General features: G+C 39.7%; 1 protein-coding gene across 2 annotated transcripts in view; it reads right to left on the reverse strand.

Annotated features, from left to right (window-relative positions):
* The window catches only part of IGF2BP3 (insulin like growth factor 2 mRNA binding protein 3), a 113,043-nt gene that overhangs the window by 76,918 nt on the left and 15,096 nt on the right, over window positions 1–21,029 (reverse strand). For both annotated transcript variants that reach the window (XM_053984870.1, XM_053984878.1), the window contains one exon: window positions 11,158–11,206. In XM_053984870.1, the coding sequence (XP_053840845.1) occupies window positions 11,158–11,206 (49 nt within the window). The remainder of the gene's footprint in view (window positions 1–11,157; window positions 11,207–21,029) is intronic.

Genomic DNA, 21,029 nt, shown 5'->3' on the forward strand with positions numbered 1-21,029 from the left:
GATAGCCCAGGAGCCAGTTTCTACTTGGCTAGTAAATGAGACAAAAACCCCACATGCCTAAGCACAACTATGAGCAGAGAGAGATGTGCTGACTACCATTGCGTTATAGCATCAATAGGACTGGAACTAGCCAGACCCTTGGAAATAATCACGTTTTGTTTCCCTCCCTCCACAAAAGAGTCAGTTGCATAAAGTTAGGTCAACATGTGGTACACATATGATTCAAATGTAACATTTCCTGGCAACCAGCAGCATGCCCAGAGGAGGATCTGCACTACTGATAATGTTGATTTTTGCCATGGCCATCATAAAAAAGAAAAGTCTGCTAATCTCTTGAGACATAAGAAGCAAGCTCCATTCCACTTATTAGCTTTCCACAGGTTTTACTGCAGGTTTTTATTGGTTGGTTTGGAGGGGAAAGGGTTTGTTGTTATTTAAAGGAGCAAGGCCTAACACATACACAGAGTGGTCTGACAGCAACTGCCTTCATAAAGTGAAACAATGTAAAATGAGTAATGTGCAGATTTAGTTTCTCAATTCCAAATCAATAAAAATATCCAAGAATGGACAAAGATAATTAAAGAATGGGAAACAGCTTCCAAAAAACAGCTAAGCAGGCTCTACCTCTTCAGCATGAAAAAGAAAGGGCTGAGGAATAAAGGCCATTAAAACAGTAGGGAAAATAGAGGAGGAGAAAAAGTTAACAGAGCTATTTCTATGCACTCTTCCTTCCAATACAGGAGCTGGGAGATAGGTGGAAGTTCAAAGCATGTGAAATGGAATGGTTCTTCCTTCAACGTGCCCTAAGAATCCACTTCACTGCAGTGTATGGTGGATGTCAGGAGTTTGCATGGTTCAAGAACATGCTTACCAGAAGCTCTAGATTAATTTCTCAAATACAAACTCACTGGTTTTAGGTCAGTAGGTTTCAGGGCTGCAAAATGCCAAAAGCCAGTAGACTGCTCTGGTGAACTATCACTATATCCTTGCCCTTATTCCTGGACCCCTCCCAAGGCACAGCAAAGGTGGGTTACATGACTGTACATTAACCTCTCTTCTGACCCAGTGTTGCTGATTTCCTGTTCTTTATGCATAAACTGAGTAGAGTGGATTAAGAATCATTGAAGCTACTTGAAGTTAACATTTTTCTATTCCTTTGGCTACTGTGAACAAGAGCTCAAAGTTTCTTGTACTATTGCCTGAGGAACAACTCTTCCATATATTTCCTTCAATTCTTTTTCAAATTATACAATAGGTAAGTCTGAAGCAACAATCCCTGCTAGTGGCCTCTTCTTTCAAGGCAGGTAACAGAAATTAGTTCAGAACTTCCCTAAGAGCAGGGTAGGAATAACTATTTTCTTAACCACATCAATTTTACAAAATTTGAAAGGCATTTTTGTTTATAAAAGCATGCGGCTTTACCAGCAGTTTCATAGATGCCAACAGAAAAGGTATGGACGTCTAATTTCCTCAGGAGTCTTTGGGCTGTACTCTCAGCATCTAAAACCAGCACCTCAGCAGAAGACACAACACCAGTAGGAACTACTGGTTCCTTATTTGACAGAGAGAAAACTGAGTGAGTAAGATTTGGATATCAGCAACATGAATAATTAATTAGGAGATATTACATTTCCATGAAAAAGACAAACTATGTCAATAGCTTTGATAGGGATAAGTATATTTTTCTTATTTAAAAAGTATATTACTTTGTGGACTAAAAACCTACTTTGGGACTTCTGCTAAGAGGTTGCAAGATTCAGAACCTGCAATTTTCACCAAGCAGTCCCTTAGCAGTTTGGGGTTTATGCTGTTGGAGTACCAGTGTAAACAAGATCATGATGTTATGTGTGAAATGCAGCTCTTCCCAACAGTGTGGTGGCACTACTTACTTGGTTTTTGGCCTGCCTCACTTAAGGATGGTTTGAACAATGGCTTAATTTATCATTGTGTTTAAAGAAATTTATCCAGCAAGGCATACAACCTCTAAGATGTATCTGCAGAGATGCAATACCATTCCCAGACAGGTTTCCCTGCTATATATACAGGTGACAGGCTTGCAGAGGTTCCACATCCAGCCTAAGTTCCAGTAACGATGCTATACTGAATAGCATTAGGGCTCAGAGGATGGTACCCGACCTGGCCACTTTCTGCCTGGAGGGAAGAAACAAGTATCTGTGACCTGGCAGCAGAGAAGGTCAACAACAACCTGCATTATGAAGAACACAGGCATTGGATGGAGTAAACTTAATGAATACTGAGTAAAAGGGAATAACCAGTCACATGCAAATACTTCATCCAATTTTGGGACCTCCAGTGCAAGACACCCATTGAGAACCTAGAATGAATTCAGTGAAGGGCCACCAAGGTGACTGGAGACTGGAACATCTCTCCAATGAGGAAAAGCTGAGGAAAATGGGCATGTTGAGCCCAAAAAAAGGACAGCTTTGGGGAGAGCATAGCAACAGCCTGCCCCAGAGGTCCCTGAGAAGATAGACCCAAGCTCTCCACAGAGATGGAGGGTGGGCGAACAGGAGACACCAGGCTTAAGTAGGCACAACAGATATCCTTACCAGGTATAAGGAGAACAATTCTCACCAACAGGATAATTAATCCTTTGAACTGGTTACCCAGAGAGGTTGCATGAACTCCATTTCTAGAGATATCCTAGAGGGGACAGATCCTTAAGCAATGTGGCTGGAATTCAATACAGAGCTGATTTGAGCAGAAAGTTGGGCTATAGACCTCCTGAGACCCCTTTCAGCCTGAATGGTTTTGTAATTCTCAGAACAAACATGTCACAATGCTGGATAAAGTAGTTGCATCATGATTTAAGTGACTCCTTAAGTAAAAATTATAACTAAGGAGTGCAACACCTTAACAACTGAGTCCTTGAACAAAGGTCTTAACTGACACCTTTCTAGAACTGCAAATAAAAAGGAAGGATTGGTGGCTGGTTTCCCAAAACGTTTTGAACCAAGAAAATTTTGTATGTCTGTTAAGATTTCTCAAGTTTTGGAGTCACTGTTAGTGACAGGGTAAACAAGTAACTATTATTCTAGGCTTGTGAGCAACACATTGTTTTAACAGTGCCAAGCAACCCTATGGTGACAATGCCAAAATTCTTGCAAACTAACAGCTGTTTTAGGTATTAGAACACTTCTGAAAATTTAAGACATTACAAGTTGTGATTTCCTTTATCACAGAAGACTAAATACCAGTAACAAAACCAGACTTTTTCTCATCTCAGTCACAGGACAATGGAGCAAATTTGGATGGGGGGAAAGTTTTTGGTCAAACAGTTGCACTGAAACATTTCTTCCTTTTTCTATACCCTTGACTTGGTTATTGCTATCATTGACTTCTGAAAGGGAAGACTAGTAAGAAGAGGCTATAAAAGCAGTCTCAAAAGGCAAATATTATGCACATATTAGCTGGAATTTAACACTTAAAACTCACCAGTTTGCTGTGTTTTCACAATTAGAGCCCATCACAACCAAAAGCAGCTTACACTCTTAAAACAGATATATAGACAACTCATGAATCACGAAGTTGTGTGGCCCAGATTAAAAGTCTCAGGTCCAAGTGAAAGCTTTTCTCCACTCCTTGCCCCCTACACAGGATCTCACAAACCTTGCCCTGACATCACTGCAACTTACTACTCAGCTTGCTTAAAATCATGGCCAAAAAGCTGAGACACCTTATGGCACAGTTTAAAACTTGCTCAGCCAATTACTTGCCTCTGCCATATGAGTCCTGTGGCTTCCTGAACATCCACCCAACACCACATTTTCTGCAGCACAGCCCAAAATCTTCTACTTCCTCTTCTTTTGGCTTAATTACCTGGGCCACCTCAAGTAAGAAGAGCAACTTGCACACCTCTGAGTTAGGTCAGTCAACCAGCTCTGATCCCATGAGTCTTCTGATTTCTCTGAAACAGGGTTTTGTCTAGTTCCTCTGGTTGGAAAACCACCTTCTGTACTTTTTAGGTGCTCAGTGCAACAGAGCCCTGACCTCACCTCTAATTTCCCTACTCACTACTTAAGCTACTACAAGTTTCCTAGAGAAACCTTTGTGTTAACTAGTACAATGTGACTTTTCTAAGCCTACAACCATAATAGAAGAACAACAAAATACCTTCATTAGGGACTTCTAGGATATTAAGTCTTACAGAGGGGCAGCTGTTTGATAAAAGTATCGCTATCAACTGTTTTTAGTAAGACTCCAATTTAAACGAAAAAATGCTGTAGCTCAAATCTCAAAGAAAATTAACTTTCCTCATTGGATTTTCCCCGTTTTTAATAATAGTTGTATGACAATTATCAGCAGTGCTGTAACCGACACATTTGTGTGAATAAATCAATCTAAGTGAGAAATATGCTTATTGCATATTTATCCCAGGACCTCCACTCCAACAAACACCTGCAAGTGGTGTTGATTACCTCACATAAACCTGTAAATATCACCCTCTATAATTAAGCCAGGCAATTAAAATCCCAACATAAGCCAGTATGTCATCTGAAGTGAAAACTGGGTGGTCTGCCACAGTCACTTGCATATATCAGATTGCTTCGCCTGCAGCTAAGCCCAGCCAGATAATGGGAAATATATGTAGATCAGGAAAAACAGTTAATTCAGAGTGTGTGTCCCAGATCAGATAACTCAAAAAGATGATCACCCTCTTTTCTTTTTGTCAGAAGAGGAGCAAAGTCAGCCCCCCATACTCCCCTGGGTCTAGATACAAGCCCAGGAGGAAGCAGTGCCTTTCTGAGGTTCCACATTGCCCCAGAAGCTACTCTGCCCTCTATCCTGTAGTTAGGAATCCAACGAAGCATGTGGTCGAGATTCAAATTTTGTTTGATGCACATAATTCTTGATAAATCTCTCTAGTTTCTCATTATAACAGAATTAATTGGGGAAAGGAAGGGAATCTCCCTTCCAAAGGCTTTTGACACTGTCCCCTACAACAAGCTCATAAGGCAAACACTGACAACAGTACAACAGCAGGTGAGAGGCTGACCTTGGCATCCCTGTCAGGTAACAGTCATTACCAGCCTACTGTCAAAATAAAAGGCTTGGTTTCACAGGGTTTGCAGGGACTACACCATCTAGTGTTGTATCAGGTTTCTGCTCACTAAATTTGAAGATGGTACAAAGCTGAAATGGAGTGACAATATACCTGGGAACGAGAGCTCAAAGCAATCCTAAACTACAGAAATTACTCTGGAGAAGCCTCATGGGAAATTCCCAGGTAAGAGACTTCACAACAATCAATAGCCTAGAAATAAGAGTCTTGAGAAGAAGTTGAAAGAACTTAAACTCACTCCTCAACCCTCCCAAAGCATCATAGATTTTCCAATATGTAAAAGACTGCAGCAGAGAGCAGAATAAGATGTTTTCCATTCACCTGCTGAGTAGGACAAGTAGCAATTGACAAGAAATACAGCTTAGTGCCTGATGTAGTACATTGCTTTCTGTCTCCTTCTCAAAGATCCCTACCAGATATTCCCAGACCTAGCAGGCAGCAGCAGATTTGTGCATGCTTAGCTTTCTGCTAGCGTTTTTATAGCTAAATGCTATTTTTATAGCACTACATTAAGTTAGGATTCTTAGAGGAAGCTTGAGGTGAGAGATCATATTTCGATATATTGTATACATCTTTACTGTTGAGTCACCTTAGATCTAGAGTTCTTTTTGTTTTTCTTACAGATCATTCCTGCATCTCCTATTTACGTCTTGGTTTTATGAGAAATATCTGCTTCATATAATCATAACTTATTGTTAATTGCTATCATTTCATTGGTTTTCTTTTCCCAAAACCCACAAAATCCCCACCTGTCCTCTTCATATCCTGCATCTTAAGCAGGTACCGTTCATCAAGATTAGTTTTAACACTGCATCTCTGAAGAACAACCAATCCACCCCACAGAGCTTAGCTGCTTTATTCAAAGCAGTGATACAAGCTACTACAGCTCCTCAGAACAGTTACTCAGTGCACTGTAGGACTTACAAACATTTGCCCAGTGAGAATCTGTCTCTTCTTTTAATGATTCTCAAAGTTGTCTTACAAAATACGCAGATAACTTTTAGACATCTCCACCTTCCTTGCATGGTCAGAAATATTGATGCAGAACCCGCACTCACTTTGCAGCTCTAGAAATCCTTTTTCATTACTTCTGCTTGGGGAATCTGAAACATTGGAGGTCTTAACATAACTATCAGACTTAATTTTTCATTTCCATGAAAAAATGAGGAAAAGCAAACCCTGTTTAGTAACATTCTTTTGCCTTCAGAAGAGCTAAATCAGACCATCCTTCCCACACATTTCTGTCCCCGAAAGCAACCTGCAAGTCTCACAGCAAAGCTAGAAATACACGTTCACAGCATTTTTCTTCTTTTCTTTGCTCACTCAACAGGTTCACACTTCATATGCTCAGCTTTTAGTCTACCTTTTTTGTTACCAAGTTCATCAACACTATCTGTTTATCTGCTCCATCCAAACCAATAAGGAAATAAGCCCACAGAAGATAAGTGGGAACTCTTCAACAGCTACCTTCCTGCTGAGCCAGCAAGTGCCATTTCTGGCACCATCTGTGTCCTGAAAGTCTGTTCTCTAGTGTTTTATTCACTAAACATGGTAAAAAATATTTGGAGAGAAAATCTCTTGAAGCATCTTCTACACCCATAGATGCTAGTTTTAAAATGTTTTAAAAGAAAGAGAAAAAAGGGGTTGGCATTGCACAGTTCCTTCTCAGTACTCAAATCCCCATTGTGTTACACCAGAAACAAACTCTAGGTACTTCAGTTTTAAATCACCATACCTGTATCTCCTTCCAGAGGGCCTATAATTTTGTCATGCAAATACACCTCCAGTGCTCAATACACACAAGGTAAGGGAGAGAGTATTTGCCGTTATAAATTAGAAGTCAAATTAGCTACAGACTGCAGTTCAGGAAAGAGTAAGACATTTATTTACTTTTCTGCAGCAACCACAGAGCCAGGGTACTTGTTTCCAGTGAGTAAGAGATGAGACTGGTATATGTGGAGAATGGGAAACAAGAGTTTACCAAATCCTTCACTGGTCATGATTTATAGCATCAGTTTGAGCTTTGTATTTCAAGAGTGAGGACAGAAAAGAGGAAGAATACTACCACTACGTATTACACTGCTACTACCCACATACTACCACTAAAAATTATGCACTAACTGTTTGAGAGTTTGCTTCACAAAACAGACTTTGTAACAAGATAAAATGATTTATTTAAACAATAAGATCTGGTCATGCATGAGTTCTCCAAATTGCAAATTATGGATACAATAACCTCTATAGGCAAATTATGTGTAAGCAGCAAAAAAGGAAGATTATGCATGCAGAAGTCACGATGCTTCCATGGAATCTATCACTAATCCAGAATACTCAGAGACAGCCCAGTGAGGATAGGGGCAAGATGCAAGTGAACTCATGGATGAGTAGAACACATGACCCAGGCTAATTCTCTATCCGTCCAGACTCCAAATACAGTCTGAGGCAACACCTAAATTTTCTTAGCCCATACAGAGATGCTGCCTTCCCTCCACCTTCAGTTTCTCCTATCTGGGCAAGGAGCACAAGAGTACCCAACCCACACATACAGAAACCTACAGAACCTTGCCAGAAATCTTGTGAAGTTCAAATTAATTACCAGACAAGTTTTGTACAAACTTAACCTTGAATGACTTGGAATAAATTAGAATTTTATCTTTTACAGCTGCACTTTTCAAGTGAGCTTTTCAGGATAGCAACCTTACGGTTTTGCTTCAAAGTAGTAACTCGGCAGATTATAGCAGTTCATTATCTGCCCTTTTCTCCACCACTTAGCTCTGAATATGGTCTAAAAGGGTTATCTTACCTTTTTTTGCTTATACCATGATGGTCTGATAAGTGCATAGTGAGGTCTTACATAACACAGAGGAACCAAGCCCAATTTCTATGGCTGGTTTTAAAAGTCAGAATTTTAATCAGTAATGTCAACCTATGTGAAGGAGAACACTAGTTGGAATGTTTTTGTCAAAAGGGGAGACCAGAAAAGCAAATAGCTACTCTGAATTTCAGGACTTCATTCCTGACAAGTCTTGCTAATAAATGCCTATTACTCAGTGGGCATAAATGGCCACTGTTTCTCAGTCCATATGGGATAACTGTGGGACAAGTGTCTTACCATGAGTTTTTGGGACATGCAGTTACATCCAAGGGGAAGTCAACATTTCATTATGACTAAAGTTCAATGTTTTCTCTTGTCTAGTAGAGGCATTAAATTTTGCTAAATAGACATGCATATCTCTTAGAAAGATAAGAAGGTACACCAGAGGAACTGTTTAAGTTTTCACCAGAAACAGATTTACTCCAGCATTTCATGAATCTCAAAAGCCAGCTTTTATCTACATGGAGAACAAAGCACCTATATCAACAGTGGGGCACCTTCCTCAGGTGATGGATCTCAAAAATTTTTGGTTCAAATTAACCTTCAATATTCCCTGAAAATTTTTCTAGTTTTGGGAACCAGGAGGCAAAATTCATCTGTGGTGGTCAGAAGTGGGAGCTGCTACCAAACTCTGTTTCAGATGAGCTGTATTTAAGAACGTTATGGATGCCTTCCTTATAAGAGGGCCCTGAAGGTGTTTTGTTATGAGCCAAGGGCCATCTCTGTGCACAAAGGTACTTGCTGGTCCAAGTCCCACATGGCCCAAGGCATACAGGTACCACTGTGTGACACCCTGGCAACAAGAACAGCTGTGAATCACTGAACTAGAGGCAAGCACACTGACTTCTAGGGGCACTCTCATAGGCTTTTTATAAAGAGCTTGTTTTTGTAAAGAAAAATAAATGAAAACAAGACAGTTACTACAGCTTTTGCAAAGAATGGCACCCTAACCTTCCCAAGAGTGGCTATACCGGGGGAAAACAGTCAACAAGAACATTAATCTGCTGTTCTTTTCACATATCCTGTGTCACAGTAAAAGGAGCGGTGTTGCAGAGTACAAACTGTGTTTTGTATTTCAATATGAAACATACATGGGACCTGGACTAACTAACCTAGAAACCTCTTTCATCAGTTGTTTTGGTCTGGTTTTAAGGATTTCACACCTATTAGAAGTCAGTCTTGATTCAAGCAATTAACAAAGGGGTGATGAGGCAAGTGAATTGGCACAGGGGGACTATAAAACACAATCTAAGTAAAATCACTCCAGCTGCTACACATGCATACATACCGTCCACACAGAAAATAGTCTGCAAGAACACTGCTTTGATATAAATACCTCTCTGAACACATACGTTTCTACTCTCCCCACTAAGAAATACTTGTTTTAAGGGGGAATCATCAAAAACCTTACAGAGTTCAAAGGAAGTTTTTCCAAGGATTTTAACACCAAAAAATAGATATCAGAACGCAAGGTAAACTGACATAAGACAATTCCCTTAATCACCAGTCGCTGTATTTTATCAGCACTATTTTAAGGACATACAGAGCTTACCTGCTTAAGTGCAGAGGTGCCAGACCACCAGCACTTACAAAGAAAAGCTTTAGGGAGTTAGTGGACAAATTGTACTTGCCAGGCAACCCTGATGTTGCAAGAGAATGCAAAAAAAGTATTGTAGAAACTTTTGGGTCTATAAATTCTGTGCTCAAAGGGTCAGGTCTGTAAAAGTAACTTTAGAGCATGTAGGCAAGGCTGAGATGATTTTAACAGGGAGAATTTTGACTCTTCCTTAGGAACTTTCTGAAGACAAAGTGTTTCTAAAAAGATGGGCAGAGAAAATATCTGAGACCAGATGTCACAACAGAAACTGCAACAATGGAGAAGAGGGATCATTTAAGTCAGAAATCAGATGGGAAACAGGGTAGATACCTGTAATATACTAGTATAAACTACGTGTGTAAGGAGTCACGAGCAGGTAGACGCATTTTTAAGTATGCTGTTCAACAGCACTCCTGTTAAACATCCATTTATTCACATCTCTGAGTTGTATGCCTCTGCTCTGATACTTATAAGTCCTACACGAAATCCTCAGAGGAATTTTTTGTACCAAAAAACAAGTTAATTTTCAAATTAGTCAGCCTCAGCCATTTCTATTACTATGCTTCCCAGAAGTTTGACATAAAAAAGCAGTTATGAAATTGAAATAAGAGATATCAAGTGGATACCATTAAGTGGTGGGGTATGCAAGGCTTGGGAAGTGCGGAGGAAAAGCTCACATGGACAGCTGGCACCAGAAAGGCAGGCTGGAGCAATGAGAGGTGGTGTGATACCTGACAGAGACCCTGTGGGTGACAGCCTTGATTCAACAGACCAATGCCTCCATTTTCCTTCAAAGCTAGGAGGCAATCAGGCAGTGCAAACAAAGTAGCTGCAGATGGAAAGTCAGATGAAGGCAACAGACCAAACCCACTGGAGAACAATGCTACAGGAGCTTTATCCCCAAAACCACCACCCTCTAAATTCCCTCAGGCAAGAGGATGACTTAACACTAATAAAACTTGAAAAAACATTTTAAACATATACAAAGCAGAAAAGCAGTAAAGAAAACTTGTCTATCTGTTCTCACAGTTGGCAATTTACTGTAAAAATTAGAACACTATTTGTGGAGTGTAAATAGCAAGTACATATTATACTGGTGAGAGCCAATAATCAGAATACTGTGAACAAAAAATTTGCCATAATGCCACCAATACAGAGGAGCAAGCCCCCAAAAAAAGCCCCCAAAAAACCCCACACCCAAAAAGGAGCAGAACTAAATTTCTGCTTCTGTAAATGTTTTTCTGTAAAGGTATCTAAATAAGAACTTTTATTAAGTTTGCTGAACTCATACACCAAACACCAGCAAGGTCCAAAATGGATGAGCTTTCAGTCAAAGAGAGTGACTGCATCAGGAAGTCAGCATTCACCAAGGAATCCATTTCAACATTTTTTATGGTTAACTTGGAAAACAGAAATGAAGGCAGTTATCTGAATTGCTTAGAAGGCTCTATTGTTCCCTCATCCAAAGGATTTTTCCCCAGAACAGAATGGGTGGTGTGTGCAAAGCAAGTGAAAGGTGGGGGAAGGGGAAAAGTCCTGTGGATAAAGAGAGAAACAGAAACACAGTTTTTTAAGCAAAAATAATTTTAAGTAACTTCCTACCTCCCACTGCAAGTGAGGCGGGATATTCCTGATCTGAAGCTTCCGACTCCTGCAGATAAATTAAAGAAAATAGTTTAAAAAAAAAACCCAGAGAAAACATTATTGCAAGATAGACTATACATGGCAGTGTCATACATTTAAGCATCTGTCATACTAAAAGGGGCAAAACCAAATACAGAATTAAAAAAAACCAACAGATCGCCGAGGGGGGAATGTCAGGTCAAAACCATTTCAAGTCCAAAGAACTGTTACAGAAATACTTGTTACACATTTGACAGCTGTTACATTTCATGAAGCATCCACTTTTCTTGAAGAGTATTTCTATTTTCGCTTTAAGGCCTTCAGTATCTAGTTCTCTGTTATAAATGGGTGTGATAATCCCATGTATTTGTGCTGGGTTCTCCTTTACACACTTTAAGAGTTTTTTGTTGTTATTTTGGTTTTTTTACTTCACCAAGATGATATGTCACAATGTTACAATCCTTCAAAGTAAGGAATATAAATTTGAATAAATACATTTGTTTTAATATTAAGCTTTTCATTAATCTAATAATGGACTCTTTTCTAATATTTACATTATTAACATTCTTCATTCCTTATTGGGAGGAGAGGATAAAAATCAGTAAATTTATTGTATCTTCACCCCAAATTTACATCAGTTTTCACTTATCTAGTAAACAAAACATTCACTTTGAAGTGCTACTGCAAAGGCTGGCAATGTGCTGGCTGCCTTCACAGCCAAGTCCTTTGTCTCCTCCCTTCCCCCCAAAGTGAGAGAACAAATAAATGCCAGAGATGCCACAAACCCCTTGGGATTTACAAGAATGTGTAGATTAACACAGTTTCGGCTAGGCTCAGGTATGTTGAGCTACTAGGGACAGTCTGACCATCCTGGGGAGCTCTGGAGAAGGGAGAGGGGACAAGAGAGAGCAGTAGAGACTTAGAAGGTCTCGACTACATTTTGGTACACCAAAGCAGGTAAAGTAAGTGTCTTGTGTTCAAACACTTAGTTCTACCTCACACTTTAATTGTGCTATAACGGCCTCTCTCAGAAAAAAATGCTTAACATTTTAAGGACTTTTTATAACAGTTAAATTTATACAAGCCAGTGAAGTCTTCAAGCAAAACAAGTTTTAAGATGTTCCTGTCTAGCAATAAAATCAAAAGCTTTCCTTTTCGCCCCCAAATCCTTTTAAAATACACTCCTTTCCCTAACACCACCACCTACCCAGGCCTGCAGTGAGTGTTTTACATCTTAAAATGTCTTCCCAACAGGCTTTGTTCAAGGCACAAGCAGAGGTTACAGCACAAAGCCATTTGCCCAAACTGCTCCTCATGTGGAGGTGTCATCCCCAACACTACAGCGACCATGGATCAAGCAACAAATATGATTTGGCCAGAAAACAGACACAGGTCTTAGTTTTGTAGTATTTCTCAGCTGTTTTCACTCCCTCTCAAGCAAGTAGGAGCAGATTTCAGCATTTGATCATATAAATAGGCAAGGAAGGGAGAACGAAAACCCAAACCACACACAACCCTGTCAAGGTTTCATTTTCGATAAAGCAGGGAAAGTCAGGAGCAGCTTCACTGTAATAGGGAGAGCAGAAAATTTCCTTGAAGCCTGCAAAGTTTCCCTTAGACCATCATCTCAGCTAGTGATACTGCTGAAAAAGTCACCCTAAAGTAGTGATATACTGCTCTGAAACATCAAAATAATCTCACACAGCAACCTGAAACTTGGAAGCTGGGTCCTGAGGTAGAACATAAAAGGAGATGTTCATACAATTCATACATATTAAAAATACTGGGAAATTCTAATACAGAAAAACCCCAAACCACAAAATTGGCAGCCAATACACTATTCAATGTGCTTCAAACTGTGTTGTGCCATTACTCTCTCACAGTTGTAGATTCAAATTAAAATTCATGAGTTTCATAGTGCCATTCACAGAAGGATCCAAACCCAACAACCCCCATACCAATAGCAGGTCTCACCCTAGCCCCACACCCAAGTTTGGCCATCGATGCTGTCACTGAACAGGGTATATCCATTGTTGAGAAGGGGGCTGGAGGGGAGGGAGTCCTTTCCAGAAACACTTATACAAGTTTTACAAAACTACCTGCTCACATTTCATTTCAGAAGGAAAACTTACATATCTTCTCTACTGCTCAACACCTGAAAGATGGACCAAAAAAACCACAATCTATGCTTTTAATCATCTAATGCTGAGGACTAGTACAAGGTTTGGTATTGGGTTTTTTTCTTCCCCTTCTGACTTCAAGTGACTGAAAGGTTTGATACAATTTAAAACTTTAGCCAGCTAACATTTATAGCACAGAAATAACTTGAACATTCTGAAAAGAAGAACGAAAGGAGATGAGCAAGGAAGAAATGCCACCTTAAAATTACTAGTTCCCCTGCCACATTCACAAACAGCAAAAGAAAATGGCAAGCTAAGTACAAAACAGGTACAGTCCTGTTGTGCACCTCAATTTATGGCAATAGTGAGACACCTATTGTACAAAACTGAAAGGTCACTTCAAAAGTACAAGAGTAGCTATAAACACACCATTTCATTTGGAGCTATTTGTACCTTCATCAGTTTCTTGGCTGCAAGTAATTTTAACTTGTCACCTAGTGCACAAGTTTGAAATCTGGTGTTTACTGATGCATGTGTAATTTTTTTTCATTATTTCTGTATCACAATTAGCCAGGGGAAAAAATGTAACTGAATAAAGCTTTGCATGGCCAAGAGAGAAATCACACAGAACCAGCAAAAGAGATCACGGACACATTTGAGATTTTGCTATTTCATTTGCTATTAGCCCCTGTCTAAGAAGTCATAATATATTCCTTAAGAATGCCTACAAGTCCACAGAGCTTGTACCTCTTTCCCCCTCTACACACAGGAAGGACCGCTAGAAATGACCTAGCTGGTTTTGTGTTCGCAGGAGCAGAACCAGCAGCGAGCAGACAGAGAGCTACCATCTCCCACGTGCTGCCAGGACTTGCGGATGCAGCTCCTGCTCGGAGATCGCTCCTCCCGCTTTCTCCCGGGCAGGGCAGAACGAGTGATCAGAGTCATTTCGCAGACACTCTCTCTACTGCTTGCGTGTGAGCCTGCAGAAAACCAGCTCTCAAATGCCTCAAGAAAAGTCCCAAACCAAATGCAAAAGTGTAGCAAAGGGTAAGGGACGAAGCTGACAAATCCCGACTGAGTTTAACAGAGCAGCAACAGCTTCCACGAGGATCTGTTCTGACTTCGGCAAACACTCTTTAGCACAGGGTCAAAACTCCACACAATAGGTGGGGAAAGGAAGAGAAAAGTATAGAGTATCTTCCTGGAAATACACTCCCATCTCAGGCAGTTAGCTCTTTCAGGATGCTTTCCATCTTCCTCATGACCCTGCTTTCTTCAGCAAGGTAGGAATATGCAAAGATCCTATAGCTTTTTTATCTCAGGCAGCAGAACCCTACAGAGGGTTTTGTTATATTCTGCTTTGAAATAATCTCAAATTTTGTTACTTTATGACTACTTGCACTCACACCAAGTGGGTAAAACAAAAAACAGTCCTGTCTCACCCCATGAAGGTATTTTATTACAGTAGTTTCATTTAATATTTAGCCCATCTAAATTCTTAGTAAAACCCTGCTAGCACCTCTCATCAATGTGACTCACATAAGTCTTGTGTATGCACTTTTTCCAGTTTAAGCAGATTTCTTAATTCATTTCCCCATTCTAAATAGGTATTGCAAATAGATGTCGACTGAAAAAAAGTCTGGGCAAATTAGGTTTGTGCTCTGTATCATACTAAGGTTCTGGAAAACTACTTATGTTCACAGCATGTGAACAGGTATTCCCACTAGTTTCTCTTTTCCAAAGGTACCCAATAAAAAGTGTTTTGGGTAAGAAGAAAGGAGATTTCTCTGGTTTCTTTACAAGCTTAGTCCAAAAGCAATTGTTTGGCAATAATTTACTTTTCTTAAGAGGAATTGCACACATTCTGATTCTTCTCATCAGGTACTATCCAGGTAACAGGATTCAGTTACTTTAAGCCACTGCTGACGACCATATACCAACATATTTCTTCTGGAGCTTTGTATTTGGGGGACATAAATATCTCTGCAACACTGAAAGCAACTAAAACAAGCAGCCACCATTGTGCCCCTTCACCAGGCAAGCAGCATATTTGTGCACACGTGTGTGCAGAGATAGAAAGGGCAAAGTGCCATAAAGATGGATAATTTACTAAAAGCCATTTTAGTGATCTCTGAAGGGGTCACCTCTCTTGCATCACTACACAAAACAAACATGCACAGGGAAATCCAGTGCTCCCAACCCACAAGAACCCTCCACACATATGAAACAATACTAAATATGTTTTACAAAGAAGGTGGTGGGAAAAAGAAAATGCTGAAGTTGTGGCTTTTCTTCTTCTCTTCTTTTATGTATACCCTTTCATTATCTCTCTGCCCTCAATATATACACCGGGATTTTTTCCTTCAATAGATCAAGTTCCCCTTTAGTTAAAACGGTGTCAAAATAAGTCTCTCTATACACTTTCACTAATACAATGTCAATCTATGCTTTATATGACACTTAGCAAAGGCAAATCACATCAGATTGCACCTCCCTGCAGGGGAAAATAATTTTAAATAAGAAAAGACAGACAATTAAAAAGCAAAGAACAACAAAGTATCATGCTTTTGCTCACAGTCTCTTTTTTTTTTTTTTTTTGACATGCCAAAATTTTACAGAAAGAAACAAATTTCAGAGGGAAAGAAATGTAAGTATCAAAGTGACTGCACTTTGACATGGTTGTACCTACACTCCCACCAGACCCCTTCTCGTCATCCTCCCTCCACCCCAAGAGACATGCTGCCTCCTGCTCCTTAATTCCCATTTCTCAACCATAACACCGCTTAATAGTCTCTTATTTCAGCAGCCATATGAACTACACACAACATTAATGCCTTAAACCCACAGAGCACAAACGTACTCCTTTTAAACAAGAGCCTATGGAAAAAGACTTAAACATGTTTGAAAGCAGATCAAGTGAACATCGACAATCTTAGTCCATTCAACAGTTTGAACTCAATACCTATGGGATAGAAAGCAAATGGTCTACCTTTGCCACTCTTAAGAACACGCAAAGAACAAATGCTTGTTCATTTCCTGTGTTCTAGGTCTGTACTGCCATGCTGGTTACCTGGAAAAAGTCTTGGCAGGTCACACCACAGGTGCAGAGTATGCCAATACCCACCAGCACCAAGTGCTGGTAACCCCCCAGCACTGCCTCCCAGCTTGTGATGCCCCAGCTCTGACAGCTACACGTGATGCCACTGCAAACCCACTCACCAAAACAGCTCCTCTTCTCCCTGAGCTCCAAAGAATGGCACAAAAACAAAAATTGTCAGTTCTCAGCCTTACTTCACTGACAACCCAAACTGAACATAGACAGCTGGAGATGAAATGTTAAAAAAACACCACACAGCAAAAAACCTTCTATGGAGTGTGGGTAACGCCATACGGTAAGAAATCAGTTCTGTATGAAAAGTCCTGACAGGAACAGCCATAGTAACAAAGTTAGCAACTCTCCTAGCCAAATGGAAAACTGCTGGTAATCAACTGAATTTATAGGGGAAGGGAAAGAGGTGTCTTATTGTTTACTCTGTAGCCAGCAAAATAAAAACAGGCAGGGAAAATCCCACACAAAAGCTACCCCCACAGAGAGTTCATTAGTTTCTCCCCCTCGGGTTGCTTCAAGTAGCTGATGCTTGGGCACAACAGAGTGAATCAGTGTTTCTAATGCTCTTCTAGTGGGAAGAAAAAAAAAAGAAGAAAAAAAGCCAAGTTTACAGGACAAAAGAATAATCCTTAACTCTCAATTCAGATCAGTGTGGTTGGGGGAAAAAGCAGTAGTTTTCTGGTTATAGGGTGTGGGAGGGGGAATTGTCATTATTTTCTTCATGGTAAATGGAGGTAATGATACAGACTGAGGGGATGGAGCGGCTTGTCCTGCAAGAGGTGCTGCAGTCTCTACCTGCCCCCCCTCTTCACGCTGACATTTCTTGGACTTAAGCAATCTTTTCACTCTAAATTTTTCACATTTCATTCCTGAAAGAACTTCAAAAACAACAGTAAGTCTATTTAAATAAAGCTTATTGAATGGACATTCTAAGCCATTTTTATCTATAAAATTTTGTATGCATATACCCATGCAGTTATATATCTCAATGTGCTTTTCCCTAAAAAGTAGTTCTGATAAATACAAAACCAAATGATCACACTTCCTACCTAAAATGAAGGTATTCTGAATTTCTTTCAAAAGCAAACTCAGGTTCAGTTAACTGATAAACAAAGGTGTTTATATCACTTGTATTAAAAGGTATTTAATTTCTAGTATATATTACAAGGCACCTGGCATCGTTACTACATTTTGTCAAATCAAGCCATTAGCTTGTGAAACAGCCAGTTCATCTTCAATTTACCTAGCAGAAGAAAGGAGAAGGGTTTCAAATACTGACTTGTTAAGAAACATCACTACTTTTTATTTCTACACACTGATCTGGTCAGTACAATACTTGAAGAGGAAATGTTATTGCTCCAATTTCAGACCCAATTCAGCAATTCAAGCAGACAAAACTTGGCTAAGCCACAGGCAAACTGCAGCAATACTTCTCTTTGTGTTGACTCACTTAATCCCAGACCCAGATTTAAAAGCAGTCTGTACTACCACTCAGAATAAAGATTTTCCATAAAATTTAGACAAAGAAATTTTTTTCTCAAAGCTCATGCAAGACATAATAGTTGGCTCCTAACTACACTTTTCCCCTTTCATCTTGCACGTACAACCCAGCAAAGCAGCCGCTTTGGAGAGGTGCATTATCTCAGCATTCAGAATGAAAATATGACTCTTGGATTACCTCACAGATCCCTCTGTGCTGACGATCAAATTTCCTACCACTGCCTGCAAAACATGGGGTTTGTTTACTACATCTCCCCGGGTCGAGCCGTCTGAAAGCCACGCACAGGGCCAGCACAGCCACGCAGCTCCGTGCCCAAAGCCACCAGCCCATCCGGGCTGCGCTCTCCTTGCAGGAGTAACTCCAAAACTTCGAAAGCATCTGCACCTTTGTGAATGGACTGATAGCTCCACAAGTACAGCCAGAATATTTATATGGGCACGTCCAAGTCACATCGTGCAAAACAGGCAAATCAAGCAGCATAAGCCCTGCTGTAGTTCTTGTGTTTATGTGGATTACCCGGATAGCAGGCTCTCACCTGTTATCATCTGCTTTTGGATTTTAGCCCAACAATTCTTTGCATCACTAATTAAACTAAAAGCTTATATTCATTATTTGTGAATTCCCTCAAGTGAGCCATAAAGGCATTTTAAAAAGAAAATTCTGACAATTCTGCCACCTACCATATTAATATTGAATTTTTCATTTAAAAAAACTTTCATTTTTCAGGTGTCGTTAACAGAAAAGGCTGTTAAGATTTTTTTTTTTTTTAAGTAAAGAATTAAACAGTGCTTTAAATCTAATGGGAACTTCTAGTGCCCTTTAGAAAAATGGGCCTATCTTTGCAGCTTATGCCATTTATGGTTGGGTTGGTTCTGTGCTTGGTTCCTCCCCCTCTTTTTGGTGTGAGGGTGTATGTTGTTTTTTCTAAATGCCACTTTCTCTCTTTCCCTCCTCATCTGAACGGGGGTCTCTATTCCTTAAATAACTGTGCAAGGGAGCTGATTTTGTTTACCAAACTTTTTCAAGCTATGATCATTTGTCATTTATTCTCTCACCACCTGACAACTAACTATTCTCTCACAACTAACTTGCAACTAACTGGGATGTGGATAAAAGTGAAAACACCCATGGGGTGCATAAAAGATTGAAAATAAACACCTTTAAAAGCAAAAATACTTCTAAGCATGCAAAAATATTTTGTTTACTTAATATCCTTAATGGAACACTGTGCTCCAGCTTTTATCTTTTCTTCTCCCCAACCCTTGTTTCCTTCAGCCACCAAAATAGCCAAAGGCTTCTTCTCTCCCATCACCTGTTTTCCTTGTGCCCCCAGGGCCCTGCTACTTGAAGCAGTCACTACTTCCATTATGAGCTAGCTATGAAAATCTACATCAGCCGTAAGAAGCAGGCCCAGACTGAAATTTGCATAGGGTTCCCCTGCACTGTGTGGCCACATAAGGGGCTAGGGAGCAGTAGGTTAAAAGAAAATAATTTTTGGGGTTTTTTTTGTGTGTTTGTTTTTTGTGTGGTTTTTTTGTTGTTGTTGTGGGGTTTTTTGTAATTTCCAGTGAATTCAGCTCCCTTTAAAGAACCCAAGCAGCAAAAAGGAATGGTGAAGGATACCTCAGAGTAATTTCTGAAGCAAAAAAAGGTACCAGGATTCCAATAATTAAAAAGCCAACAAGATACTTTGTTCTAAGTAGCTGCTGGATAAACCCTCACACTGTTTTTATTTTGCACGTCTTCCCTACTACCATCTCTTACTTGGCAAGAATTTGCAAACCAGTTAGAAATCCAATGGAAATAAGTAACACATAGCACATACTATGTAAAATGTTGGCAACTTTTTTTTGGTATGGGAGGTATGGCACCAGATTAGATCTCATCTAACAATAACTCAGTGATTCACCCTTCTCAAACTGAAATATCCAAATAAAATTAGCAGCACTTGTAGACAAATTCAGTAGCCACCATGCTGCTGAGACCAACTGCTCAACCACGAGCCTGTGTGTGCAGAGAACATCGGAAATGCTTCCCAGATTCCTTACACCACAGCGATAGACAGGGAGTCCAACCTATTTTGGTCTCTTTCAGGTCACACTTAAGTGAAACTACAGTTGTTCATACTCAATTTGAGTTCACTGTACACTCCAAATTAAACAAATTTAGCTGTGGTGGGGGGGAGGGAGTGGAGGGAAAACAAAATAGCAAGAGTTGCTCCTCCTATACACTTATAGCATTTAATTCCAATACCTCTGTTACACAACCTCAGCATTTGCTACTTTTTTTTTTTTTTTTTTTTTTGCTATCACATATCAGATTTAAAACATTCAGGTAGGGAACAAGTTATTTCAGAACTTAAACTGAGCATGGCATTAGGGTAGTTCAGGGACTCATCCCACTTCACCACCACCTTGCTGTTTCACTCCACACGTGCAATTTTTAAAGAAAAGCCTGTTCACTGCCTCTCTCGGGCTACTCTACTAAAACTGACACAAATTAATGTCCAATTCCTAAAAAAGGATCTCAGTAAACTAAGATTCCTGTTGGGTCTAGGAAATGGAAACACAAACACTCATGCTGCTGAAAACACAATCTAATTTTAAAAAGCTTATAACCTATAACTAGAATAAGTGAAATATCTTTTTAGTCTGGTTTTAAGTGTATATGTGAACTTCAGCTACCATACTGGCTCCCTGGCATTTTCAAGTCTCTTCCACGATATAAAAGGATAGCAACAAAGGCAAACTACTTCATTTAGGCAACTGTATATATGATAATATCTAAAAATATTAGTACTACTAGTGCTTAAAAGAACAAAATAAGCTAAAAGTAAAATTAACAAATGCATAGAGCAAATCAACACTTCCAAATGTACATCCACAGATTTCAGGCTCTTTCCAGTGTTTAGAGCCACTCAAAGTATTTAGAGTGCATGTGTGCACATGCATGCATGGCTTCCACTCTGCATCTATACTGACTGAAACTTCCATTTTTATTACTGTTTTTCAGAAATACATATATTAATCAATTTTGCAAGAGGACAGCTTAGACTGACATGATAATTGAGCATTTGAAAGATACTATGCTCATCATCTGATGTTCCAGCAAAGCCTAACAA

Source organism: Vidua macroura, chromosome 1, assembly GCF_024509145.1.
Source record: "Vidua macroura isolate BioBank_ID:100142 chromosome 1, ASM2450914v1, whole genome shotgun sequence".
NCBI lineage: Eukaryota > Metazoa > Chordata > Aves > Passeriformes > Viduidae > Vidua > Vidua macroura.